The sequence below is a fragment of the Pygocentrus nattereri genome, chromosome 19 (genome assembly GCF_015220715.1).
Source record: "Pygocentrus nattereri isolate fPygNat1 chromosome 19, fPygNat1.pri, whole genome shotgun sequence".
NCBI lineage: Eukaryota > Metazoa > Chordata > Actinopteri > Characiformes > Serrasalmidae > Pygocentrus > Pygocentrus nattereri.
The window spans coordinates 7,634,052-7,646,583 of record NC_051229.1 but is presented as its reverse complement, the minus strand read 5'-3'; the positions used below and the strand labels follow the sequence as shown (position 1 = coordinate 7,646,583).

General features: G+C 39.1%; 1 protein-coding gene across 10 annotated transcripts in view; it reads right to left on the bottom strand.

The window, feature by feature from the left end:
- The window catches only part of mib1 (mindbomb E3 ubiquitin protein ligase 1), an 83,149-nt gene that overhangs the window by 50,653 nt on the left and 19,964 nt on the right, over nucleotides 1-12,532 (bottom strand). For all 10 annotated transcript variants that reach the window (XM_017702489.2, XM_037531277.1, XM_017702490.2 and 7 more), the window contains 4 exons: nucleotides 11,627-11,810; nucleotides 10,051-10,195; nucleotides 8,995-9,128; nucleotides 5,989-6,096 (listed from right to left, as the gene is read on the bottom strand). In XM_017702489.2, the coding sequence (XP_017557978.1) occupies nucleotides 5,989-6,096; nucleotides 8,995-9,128; nucleotides 10,051-10,195; nucleotides 11,627-11,810 (571 nt within the window). The remainder of the gene's footprint in view (nucleotides 1-5,988; nucleotides 6,097-8,994; nucleotides 9,129-10,050; nucleotides 10,196-11,626; nucleotides 11,811-12,532) is intronic.

The following is a 12,532-nucleotide window of genomic DNA, read 5'->3' as shown; positions in this document are numbered from 1 at the left end:
CAAAACACAAATCACTTGAAAGTGTACTGGTGTGGCGTTGATAGGTCACATCAGTTACTCATGAAAGGTTCTTTATTTCTACTACATGCTTTTCCAGCAGGCTTGATGTTTCACATACGCTGAAAACTACTTGTTAGGGTGGCATTAAAAAAGGAATAATTTAAATTGTTTGGGTTTTTTTAACAGTAAAATCCATTCATAGTCAGCTTTACCATTTATGCACATATTGGAAACAAATTTCAAGCACATAGGCCAAAGCCTTTACATCAAAATGCCTTTACGATTAAAAAAAAAAAACATTCAACCAAACTGTCAAGTGGTACCCTGAACATCATTCATATTTCCAAGCAGACAATATCAGTGTTTCTCTGCAGGATAATTGCATATACACTTATACATTTCTTTGATGTGACTCTCAGGTCCCTCCTTACCCTCTCATGATATTCATTATAGACAACCGAACACAAAGGGAACACCAAACATTTGCAAAAAGGCTGCAATCAAAGCTAACAGCGGGAACGATCTGCTCCACAGCAACAGACCCCTCTCGGCCCCGAAATATCGCCAGATGCCAGAACATAAATATTCCCCCTTGATTGTGAGTGGAGAGCCCATCACATGTTTGGAATAACAATGTCTGCCTTGCTAGTGTACAGTCCCCCCCCCCCACCCCCACCCCCCTCTCCTCATAAGTAAACAGAGGATGTGCTAGCTGCATGCTAACATTTGCTTCTGCTCTTAATACGAGCGCTGGAGAAGCTCCAACAGCAGCACTTTCTGTCAATATACACCTTGGAGATGCTGTATGTACTTATGTCAGGTCAAAATTGCATTCGATCGACAAATTTTGAAATTGATCTTTAAAAATAATAATAAAAAAAATACTATACAATAACAATAAGCAGATTATTTTTAAGAACCTGACAAAACCTTGAAAAATTAAATCAACTTGAAAAATTAAAACATTTTCTATTTTTTAATAACAGAAACAGTGATGCCTGCTTCAATATTAAACCTGACTGCTTTAAAGGACATTGAGTTTAAGAGACCAAATTCTCACCACTGGTTTGAAGATATATCTGCAAATAATGTTTTACTTTTTTCCTTCTCTTTTCAAATCTGTATACTGTTCCTAGACTAAGTATTTTAACCTCCCCAGTGTATATTTTGTTTTTTCTATCTGAATTTACATGATCAAATCATAAGGCAAATTATTCAGTAACTGCATGAAATGTAATTTTTTTTTGTAAAAGCTCCCCTCAAATTAACAGAACATGTGTTTTATGATCATAAACATATTGCTGTATGCTTACAATTTACTGCTGAAAGCCAAAAATCTCAGACGTTCTTTGTATTATTTTATAAAAAATCATTTTTATAGAAGATCACCATCTGTTTATAGTTTATAGCCCAGATTTGTGGAAAAATGGATCGACTTTCAGTAGACGAAAAAATTATTTTATTATAAGGGTTTAAATTACATCACCCGTCTATTTGGCTGGAAAGAAGACAGCTCTAATATGACACCTACTTTTTGAATGTATCTTATGAAATATGAAAGTTAGGAAGAATATGACAATATGTGCGTTTTGGAACCAGTGGTTGTCTCAAGGAGTTGAAGATTAAAGCTAATGATTAAATGACAAATGATAAAATGAAAAAATAAATAAATAAGAATAAACTTTTTTGCTGTATCTGTATTTTTGTGCTTCAAGTGACCATCTAAATGACAAGAATATTGTTTATCTGCATAATGCTTATAACATAAACGTTGTGAGGCAGTTTCATGAGAATTACCCAAGCTTATTTGACTGTTATCATCAAACCTGATTCACCATGAAAATAAGTCCTATAAAACTGAACAAAAGCTTTTCTGCAGCACAAAATACCCATTAGAGAAGAGAGATAAGCTCCTCAGAAATTAGAGTGTGATTAATAGTCAAGGCACAGGAGGCAAAAAGCAACATTTTAACAGCGGGTTAAGTAACAATGTTTAAAGTCCTTTTTACAGGACTTATGAAGGAAATAGGAGGGAAAACGTCAGGGCTTGAAGTAATAACAGGGTCCGATGAGCCTCAAGTAATCACTGAGGTAATATGTTTAAAACTTGCCTATGAGCACTACATAGTTTTCCCCACATAGCTTTCATTCCACTCAGGGACCTTATTTCTCTTAGAAGAGCAGAAATGCAAAGAAATGTTTAAAAGCCAAACACCTCACAGTATTTGACTATTTGCAGGAATTTACACAACAATATCTGTATGAGAAGTTAGGAACAGTCTAGGTTATTATCAGAGACTAATCAGAAACATGGACACTGTCACTGATGCAAAGCACCACTCTTAAAACACCAAAAGCTACTGTGTGCTAACAGCACCCCCTTGTGTTTGGACTACCAAACAGGGTTGAGCGAGTGAGTTACAAGCCAGATTCATGAGGTGCTTTTCATCTAAAAACCTCCACCTGAAATTAACCTCTTCAATTTCTTGAGACCAAAACGTGTCATATTCATCAGAACTTTCATATTTCATGAGCTACATTCAAAAGGTGGGTGTTGTATGAGGCTGTAACTGTCTTCTTTCCAGTCAAATAGAGGGGTGATGTAATTTTAAACTCTTATAATAAAAGAAGCTGAAGTCACTATTTTTTTTCTACTGAAAGTCGACCCACTTTTCCACCAATTTGGACTTGAAACCATAAATAGATGGTGTCTCTTCCATGATCTACTCTGAGCATCTAAGACCTTTGGCTTTCAGCAGTGAATTGTAAGCATTTAACAATGTGTATGATCATAAAACACTCTGTTAATTTGAGGGGAGGTTTTACAAAAAATAAATAAAACAAAAATTTACATTTATTTCAGGCAGTTACTGAATAATTTGCCTTACGAATTGGTCACATAAATTCAGATGGAAAAACCAAAATATACCCTGGAGAATAAGATAGATTGACCTTTTTTATTATGTTAATTCTTGTGCTTTAGTCATGAGTGCCATCACATGAGACTTTTTTACCATAATCTCAACAAGTGTAATGATTTTTGCACTCCAGTTTTGGTTATGTACCCGTGGGTAATGTTAAACAATAACAATTTTTCCCCCTCCCTAAACACTCAACTAGCTCAGGGATCCTCCCTGATACCATGTTACATTCACAAATACGTATTGGAACATGATTTGGTTGATTTCTGTTTAATCTTGACTGACACTCAAATGACGTGCAATTTGAGGTACTGCATACTTGTGGTGTTACAACACGTCTTTGTAAACTTCCAGGGAACAATAAGTAAAATGAACTGAAAGTGAGAGTCATATTAAATATCCAAAAAAAACATGAATAAATGAAATGACATGAATGAAAAAAGATAAATATGATTAAACATGACTTATTTAAGCCTTAATAATTTAAGACATGAGAGAAGTGCCTAGGCTTGGTTCTAATGTTCTAATGTGCACCTGTGATTGACAGCCTTCAGTCCAACACTACTACCTCGCTATATCACTGAAGCAGAACTAAACGCATCATGGCTGGTTGAACAAACAAATGGACAACAAGCAGACAGATGAGCTAGCTTGCTAACCCGGTTATGCTTGCTGGGTTAGCTTTCGCTTGGTTGCTAGAGTTCTGGCTTGAACACAGACACATTGTTGGGTGAACACAGTTTTGTTAAAGATAAGTGGGTTTGAGGAGCTGCATCAGCTTTGTGACTAGTGAGGAAACAGTTCATATATGTGTGACCCAAGTTTGAGACTGCCGAGTTTATACTGAATTATGAGAATTTTGGTCATTTAGTGGACACTAAAAGTATTTGCACATGTGTACTGTGTGCCCACAAGACCAAGATTAACCTACTTAGAAAGATTTAGGTTTCAGAATCAGAATCCGAAGCCTTTATTGATCTCAGAGGGAAATTGCAGTTGTTACAGTTGCAACCATTTATGTAAAAGAGTAAACACTTTAATAATTTTAAACAAAGATAAAGAGAAATTTGCAATATGTACACGAGATTTAAGTTCTTATGAATAAAGTAAAGTGGTGGTGACTGTGATAATAAATATTAAACATCTAGTAAAAGGCAGTTAAAATTATTGTGCCTCTAATTTATTACACCCAATTATTATTATTACACATATGAACAGTTAGGTATTGAGTTTTGTACAGATGAACCCCACTTTGTGAATCACACACTGAGGGAGGAGTTATAGAGATTGATAGCCACAGGTAAGAATGACCTCCTGTGGCTCTCTGTGGTCATTTCGGTAGAATGAGTCTTGCACTGAATGAGCTCCTGTGTCTCATCACCGTGTCGTAGAGTGGGTGGGAGCCTTTGTCCATAATGGTCTGCAGCTTAGACAGCGGCCTCCTCTCCGACACTGCCGTCAGCGAGTCCAGCTCCACACCCAGCAGCTGTATGCGTCCTTAACATTAGCATACAGCAGGTCCAGTGTTCTGGATAAAGGCGATAAAGGCACTCAGGTGTTGAGTTTGGAGACGCACTGTAGTTGAATAAATGACGTCACACGCTGACGTTGGGGCATAAACAATCACGATAATAGAATGTGAGTACTCGCGTAGTAAATAATATGGCCTGAGTCCAACAGCCAACAGCTCAATGTCCGGGCAACAGGCACATTCCTTGATAGTAATGTGACCAGGGTTACACCAGCGGTTATTGAGTAGCACAGCGAGCCCTCCTCCTTTGCGCTTATCACTCTTGGTCGGCCTGAAGCCATCGATGGAATCCAGGACGTCCTGGTGTAGCCATGTCTCCAACAACACTCCCGGTACTCCCTCTTCTGACTCTTGGCTAGTGCGGTTAGCTCGTCCATCTTATTAGCCAGCGATCTCACATTGCGAAAGATGAGGGAGGGGAGATGTGGTTTACATGCCCTCTTCTCCACAAGCCTCCATCGTCTCACCCTCGCTTTCCCCATGTGTTGGTTTGTTCCTCCTCTGCATCCCCTGTGCATCCATCTCCAAAGCTCTTCGGCGATGTTTGTTGTCCTGGTCACCATGCCGACCGGCTTCATCGCGATCAGCTGATCCCGTGTGTAAATAAAGAGGCCATGTTGCTGCGCAGCGGCAGAACATGAGAGCGAACTAAGCACTTTCACAGCGAAAAAGCAGAACAAAAAGCATGTTTCGAGAGGGCACAGCTTCCCCAAGTTGCCTCGTCAAATAAATAAACTATGTTCAGAAGAAAAAAAAAACAACACAAACGGGAGCTACTGTAACAGGCAGCATGTACGCACGCGCATGCACACTTGACTAAAATTTTAAAGTTAAATTTTAGGATTTCGGTTCGCATTCGACTCGAAAATTTTAAATTTTAATTTTAGGCTTTAGGTCCCCTGTGGCTTTAAGGGTCAATATGAATTGCGATTCTGAAGTCAAGATCCGACTTCCATCCATCCATCCATTTTCCAAGCCGCTTCTCCGTCAGGGTCGCGGGGGGGAGCTGGAGCCTATCCCAGCAGTCTTCGGGCGGAAGGCAGGATACACCCTGGACAGGTTCAAGATCCGACTTGATTTTTGAAATTCTGACAATATTGTCTGGACTTTACAGAGCCAGTTTGGTTGGATTTAACAAAATAACCCCCACAAATTGCATACCTAGAACTGACAATAGTCTCCACAAAGACTGGTTGAGAGCATTACTGTTTAACAATTATAGTAATTTCTTTTAGATACTGCATCAGAATTGTTACATCCTCTGTTTTGTTCAGATATTTACTCTAACCAATCAGGCTCTATGGGCAGAAGCCATCCTCTAGAGGTCTATTTAAAAATACAGACACTTGTCTGGTGGTTTAAATATGAGTAAGTGCATCTTGCTGGTTTCAATTAGCTTCACATCACCGCTTTTTAGGTCCTAAATGCAATTCAGGTTAAAAGACAGAAGCAACATTAAGCTCCATTAAGGCTGCTGGGGGACAAAGGACTAGGTTGAGGACAATAAGATGAATCTTGCCGGGTGCACCAGATTACCTCGGCCTCCAGGTCCACATTGTGTTTCAGCAGTAATTTCAGCACGTCCACGTGGCCGTTCTGGCTGGCCGCCTGCATGGCTGTGTGTCCAGCACACTGACCGTTCACCTGGAAATGAAAGGCAGGGACAGCACACGTGATTATGACTTGTTCAAATGAAATGTACAACAGTGTATATGGGTCAGTGTGTATGGGAGCATAGCTCTTTGTATTTATCACCATCTGAGTACCAAATTTACATTCATTTTAGCAATACAGTGTATCTGCCAATGCTGGTTAAACTTTGGAAAAATTAATAAAATGCAGATAATTTAGCGCATTAACCCAGCATCACCTAAACATTCTGCTTTTCTAGTGTACAATACATGTATCATATGGTTTGAAATATGTTAAATCTGCAAAAGGCAAATTTTTATGCAGCTGTCTGCAATTAACTACTACCAGTATGCCGGTATTACTATATTGCCCAGCACTGATGAGACATAATGAGAGAATTTTTCTTAAATTCTTTTAAAAATGTCTTTTACATGACTACATTTGATTTATCTTTGACAACTGCTCCTTTTATTTTTCTTGAAAAACAGAAAAATATTTCTGGCTACTAAGGTCAAGGTTAAGTTCAGGCATAGCACTGTTCTGCTACAGTATTATGAGTTACTGGGAGTACTCCAAGATAGTAATACTAGCGTACGAGCGGGTACTTTCGCATCTGAACACAAACTGTGTGCATGCGTGCTTTGCAATGCTCCTCTGTGTGATCTGCAGCACTGCGGTAAGTTAAAGCAGCGTGTGATGGCATGAATATTGATGCTGGAGCTCCTGAAGCGTTCACGGGACACGTCTTGTCCTGTTGGGCGTATCACTTGGCCGGCTGCCCCATCCCTTTTTTTTCCCCTTCTCTCCTTTCCCTCACTTTCTGTACACACTTTAGGCAATTACTCCTATGGGGACCAGACAGGGCTCTGGACCAGGCCTTGCTGCTCTGGCACCAGCACAGAGGAGCCAGCTAACCCAGCAAAAAGGCAAAAACCTTTTACTCTAATGAGCCTTCTGCAGGCATGAGACATTCATCGAGGACCTCTGTCTCAGTGGAGGTGCAAGGCTGGCTCAGCTACAGAGAGGATAAAGGGTATTTCTGAACTACTAAGGTCAAAAGACCATCTAAAGCAATGGTGTGTACAAATGCATGTTTGTAGATATTCCTATTAAAACACACCTGGCAATTTGCTGTGCAATAAATTTTTCCCACTACTTACTCTGTAGCGACTGAATGTTTTTATACATACATACATACATACATACATACATACATACACACAATGCTACAGCATTGTAAACAGCATGCCACGTTTACATGCAGCCTAATCTGTTAATAATCTGACTAATAGCTCAATCAGAATAGTCTAGTCCGATTGAGGCCATTTGGAATACAATTTCTATCCGATTGAGCCAGGTGGGAAAACCTGTAAATAATCCATTAAATAGAAGAATAATAGCCGTGTAAACGCCTGAATCCGATTACACTCCAATCAGAACGTGTAAGTACGTTCTGTGCATGCACGTCGCGTCATAGCAAAAGTTTAGACCGTTCAACACGGCGGAGCAGAAGCTGGTCTGCAGAGGAGGCGAAGTTATACTCTGATCTTTAAAAGACGGCGGTGAGACGGACGTCCAGCTTATGTGTCTCAGAACACAATGTCTTCCTCTCACCGCTTCCTTTATAAGCACAGGTGAAGCACGTTTTCCTGAGTCTGACATCAGTTTAAAGCAATTAAAAACACAAGCACGTGATGTTCACTGCCATGGTAACGTTTATTTTGCATCGGATTACTTGCAGTGAGCATTTTCCATCAGACTGTTGAGTAGAGTGAGCATAAACACCTCAATCTTAATCTGTAATCCGATTGTTTTCAATCAGATTGGCAAAAATCTTTGCATGTAAACACATGCACTTACTCTTCTACTCTTAATGAGAGACGCCACGCACGGTCAAGTCTCAACGAACTACGGATGACTCGCAGGGCCATATATATATATATATATATATATATATATATATATATATATATATATATATATATATATGAAAACACACACATACTTATATATATATATATATATATATATATATATATATATATATATATATATATATATATACACACATATACATATACACACACACACACACACACACACACAAATAGATCATAATGGAATGAAAATTCCTATCTTAAACCGAAATGCAGTACACAAAACCAAAACCTGACAAATTAAAACAGCTTAAATTAAGTAAATTTACTAAAATTATTACATTAGCAGGCTAAAATATGACATAAAATCCAGCAGGTGTTTGTAAGCACCATTTCCTATTCTCATTACCTTTAAAATTACCTGTAATATCATAGATGTCGACACTTAGACCTTATCGTAGACCTGCTGCATCGTTTTTTGGGGTTAAAACCTTCATCCTTTTTTCTCTTTTTGGTCTATTTTAGATGAAAGCTTAGCAAAAAGTCACCAAGACCAATACTTTGAAAGTATAAAACACACTTGCAGTCTCAAGGTCGAGCAAGTGATATTTTACCCGCAACTTTAATTACCATATTATCCACAATTACATATGCCTTGAATATTAGTCCCAAGTGTTGACTACAAAAGCACTCTCCTGTGCACAGTGCCAGCTCTCTGTTACATAAACAGGTGGGCCCAAGGGAGAGAACAAGGGAATCTCATACATATAGTAGCAGCCGCCATGCTTTGATGGTGGGTTTGATCTGATCGGGAGGATTTCACTAAGAAAATCTGAAGCTACTTTTCAAGACTACGGTGACATTTTAGGATTATTTTTGGGTGTGTTGCTGAGGTCTTCACTGATTGCTTTTAATATACTTAGAATTCATATTTGAAGTACAGAGTGCCATATTTTTGACTGGCTTTAAAATTAAATTAAATAAAATAAATAAATAAATAAAAAGCTGGTTAGTAAGCAAACTGGATTCTTACGTCCACATCCGGTCTCTTCAAGATGTCCTCCACTTTAGCCAGGTCTCCATTGGCTGCTGCCTTCACCAGCTCCTCGTTAATATCTCCAGACTCCTGAGTCTCAAACAGCTTCTTCAGCAGCTGAGACAGGCGCTCTGATGACAAAAAGATGCATTCAACACAAAATGAGTTAACTTATGATGCATGCTGCATTATGTTCTCAATGAGTTACATTGAACTCTAATATCTCACACTCAGCTACATAATATACATAATATAGTTTCATCCAAGTTGCAAAGTTATTTATAGAATCGTTAACACTACTAACAAGTCTACACTGCCATCCATTGACTCCTGAATGTGAGATTTTCACTGCATGTCACTTTATTCCTCCCATTATACATATCTTGTAACTTCTATTAAAATTAACTGTAGACCCACACACACACACACACACACACACACACATACACACACACACACATACGCACACACACACAGAAGAATAGCTAATGAACAGTGGTCAAGAATTTCTCATGCAGTTAAAATTCATACTTAAACACTTTTTCCCCTGCATTGTTTCAACTAGCGACCCTTGGAAAAGACCTGGTTAGTGGCCCCCAGGTTACGTGAGTTTGAGACCTCTGCCATAGGGGGTCACATTTCTCAACTTGGCATTCACAGGGCACTCATAAGTGCCCTTAGTGCAGCCTTTTGTGAGGACTTTACTTAAATTACTTGAGATACAAATGAGGACCAATTTACTAAAACACCTTGTACGTAAGCTGCATTATGCTTGTAATCCATATTGAGCCACTGTAAATAAGCAAATTAGCTCATTTAAAAATGAGTACAACTGACAGCATAATTTTAATGTACATGTATGCATGAGTCCATTCCATACGCATGCTTTTACACCTCTCGTCCTGAGGTCTTTCCCAATACTTCCGCACATGGTTGATGTCACTAAAGGATGGACTTTGAGGAGAGGAGTAGGGCTTAGAGCACACAGGGCCAGTTCATAAGATGCAGATATGCTAAAGTGTGCATACGGATGCCTGTGGATATGAGCGTTACCTCCAGAGGCATTGGTAACAGCAGAGCCAGCAGGGGCCACTTTGGTGACAGCAGCTGGGTTGTAGGTCCAGGAAGTGCCGCACACCTCCACTTTCAGGTCACTGTCAGAATAGATCTGCTGCACTCTGCCCACTTTACCCAGAGTCTGGTGAGTACAAAACAAAACCAAAGTGCGTGTGACAATGAAACTTTCCAAGTAGCTGCTTGGAGGACCAAAATTTGTTATATCTAAACAAAACCAAATGAAACAAACCCAAACAGGCATGAAACCAGGAAGAAAAAGAACGAGTGAAAGAAAGACTTAAAGAATGAATAAAGTTCACACTCAACAGCACCCATAACTTTGCCAACACAGAACAATACTCATACCACTCCATAACATTAAGGTGGAGTTGGGGTGAGAGGGGTAGGGTGAGGAAGGGGGGTGAGGAAGAGAAAAAAAAAAAAATCAATAAGTCCACGGTTTGGCTTTTTAAAATGAGATGAGGCTCTTTTAAGAGGAGAATACCCAAAGGCTCCTGGGCTTGCAGCACCATTTCTCATTTCTATTGCTCATAACTATTGCTATTGGAATTCTGTTAAGCTTTGTCCATGGAGGAAAACAAAGCATGGTGTTCAAAGAAACATAAACCGCGCATGCTGTGCAAGGCCACTCAGTGGCTGTTAGCCTCTAATCCAGACAATCCTGTGAATGAGGAGGATGGTGGTGCGAACCATCCAATAAATAAACCACAGCAGCAGTGGCACGCATGGAGTTTGAAAAACTGATGAGCACCAAAATCAGAACAAACTAGCAAAAAGGTGGGCAATAAATCCAAGCTTTGTGTTTAGTAACTTGTACTAAACGTAGTTAACATTCCTCCGTTATAGATTGGCTCATCTGTTAGATATAAGACATTTACGATTTCAGCCAGAGAAAAGAAACCAAAATGAGCTACATTACCTAGAATGTCAGCTACCTTGCTGACTGCAGCCTTTAGCTGGCTGTCCTCCTCCTCTAACAAGTCATGTCCATTGTTTAAGCAATCCATTAGCCGCCTGCCTTCCTTTCAAGCCACTTCAAAATAGCCCAGCTCCACAATACCACCACAAAGCAGCTGTAGTTTTTCAAAAGTTCCTTCTTCAAGATGCATCATCAGAAGGGCGCTCTCTTAGTCTTTAAACCAGAAAATTTTACCTTGGAGACTAAGGAGGCATCAAAGCATTCTTATAAAAGATGGAGCAATGGTCAAATTTTTCATTCTGGCCAAGGTGTCCCTTTAAAACTTACATGAAATAAAAGAAAACAAGATACACAAAAGCAAAGATTTAGCATAAGAAAACAAAAAACACTCAGGTAGTCTAGTGTCACTGAGATCAAGAACAGTAACTAGGGCCACTCGACTGTATTGTGTTCTGAGTGCTGGATGCAATTCATGAAGTGCTTGAAAATGGGCTGATGTGATTAGTTGCGATAGCACAATGTTTCTGAACGCCATTACAGCAGTAGAGTTTCTCCTACTCTACACTCGTGTTCCGTTTATGGTTAAAGCTGAAGCTCGATGGAAGATAAAAGCTGGCGGTTACAGAAGCTCACCGGAAGCATGGCTTCAGCCCATTCCCCGTGGCCCCTCTGCAGCAGTTTGATGCGGTCAATATCGTAGCAGATCTGGACCAGGTCTCCAACCATGAACTGAGAACTCCCTCCCTCTGCACCAGCCGCCACCTCCCCGCTGCGCGCCACGTTGGCTTTTGTCAGTACTGCAGGGTTGAACGTCCACCTTAACAATCCAAGAAATAAAAATCAGGTTTAAAGTAAATATAAGGAGTGTCTCAACATAAAAGACTGCTATCAGACAAAAAAGCCATATTTATTTTAACTGGTATTGTCTACATGAAGCCACACAAAACTTGTCATTCATCCATGGTGCCATCAGATGCATGTAGGGCCATTACACAGATTATTTTTTAAATTACAGTGAATATATTTGAAGCTTTATATTTTCTAGAGATTTATTTTCAAGAAATACAACTGTCACTGTTTAATCTTTTCATTTATATCAGAAGAATTCAAAGGCAACTGAAGGCTTAAATATTTATATATTTACATAAATGTACAAGAATAGTGTTAATAGTTGCTTAAGCCAGCATTAAATAACTATAATTCATTCATTCATCTTCTAAGCCGCATATCCTCCTGGATCATGTGGGAGCTGGAGTCTATCCCAGCGGTCACTGCGCAGGAAATACCCTGGACAGGCTGCCAGTCCATCGCAGGGCAGACATTAAACACAAATTACTGTTACATGTTTAAACATTTATATACTGTTGATATTATAGTTAACATATAATATGATGACAATGATAACGAAATTAATTGATGATAATGATAATAATGATGATAACAACAATTTAATTTTAAGTATAAATTAAAATTTTAAGTCTTAAAATAGTCTATGTGAACTTTTTTTTATATTTGAATACATTTTTTTCCAAGCTGGGG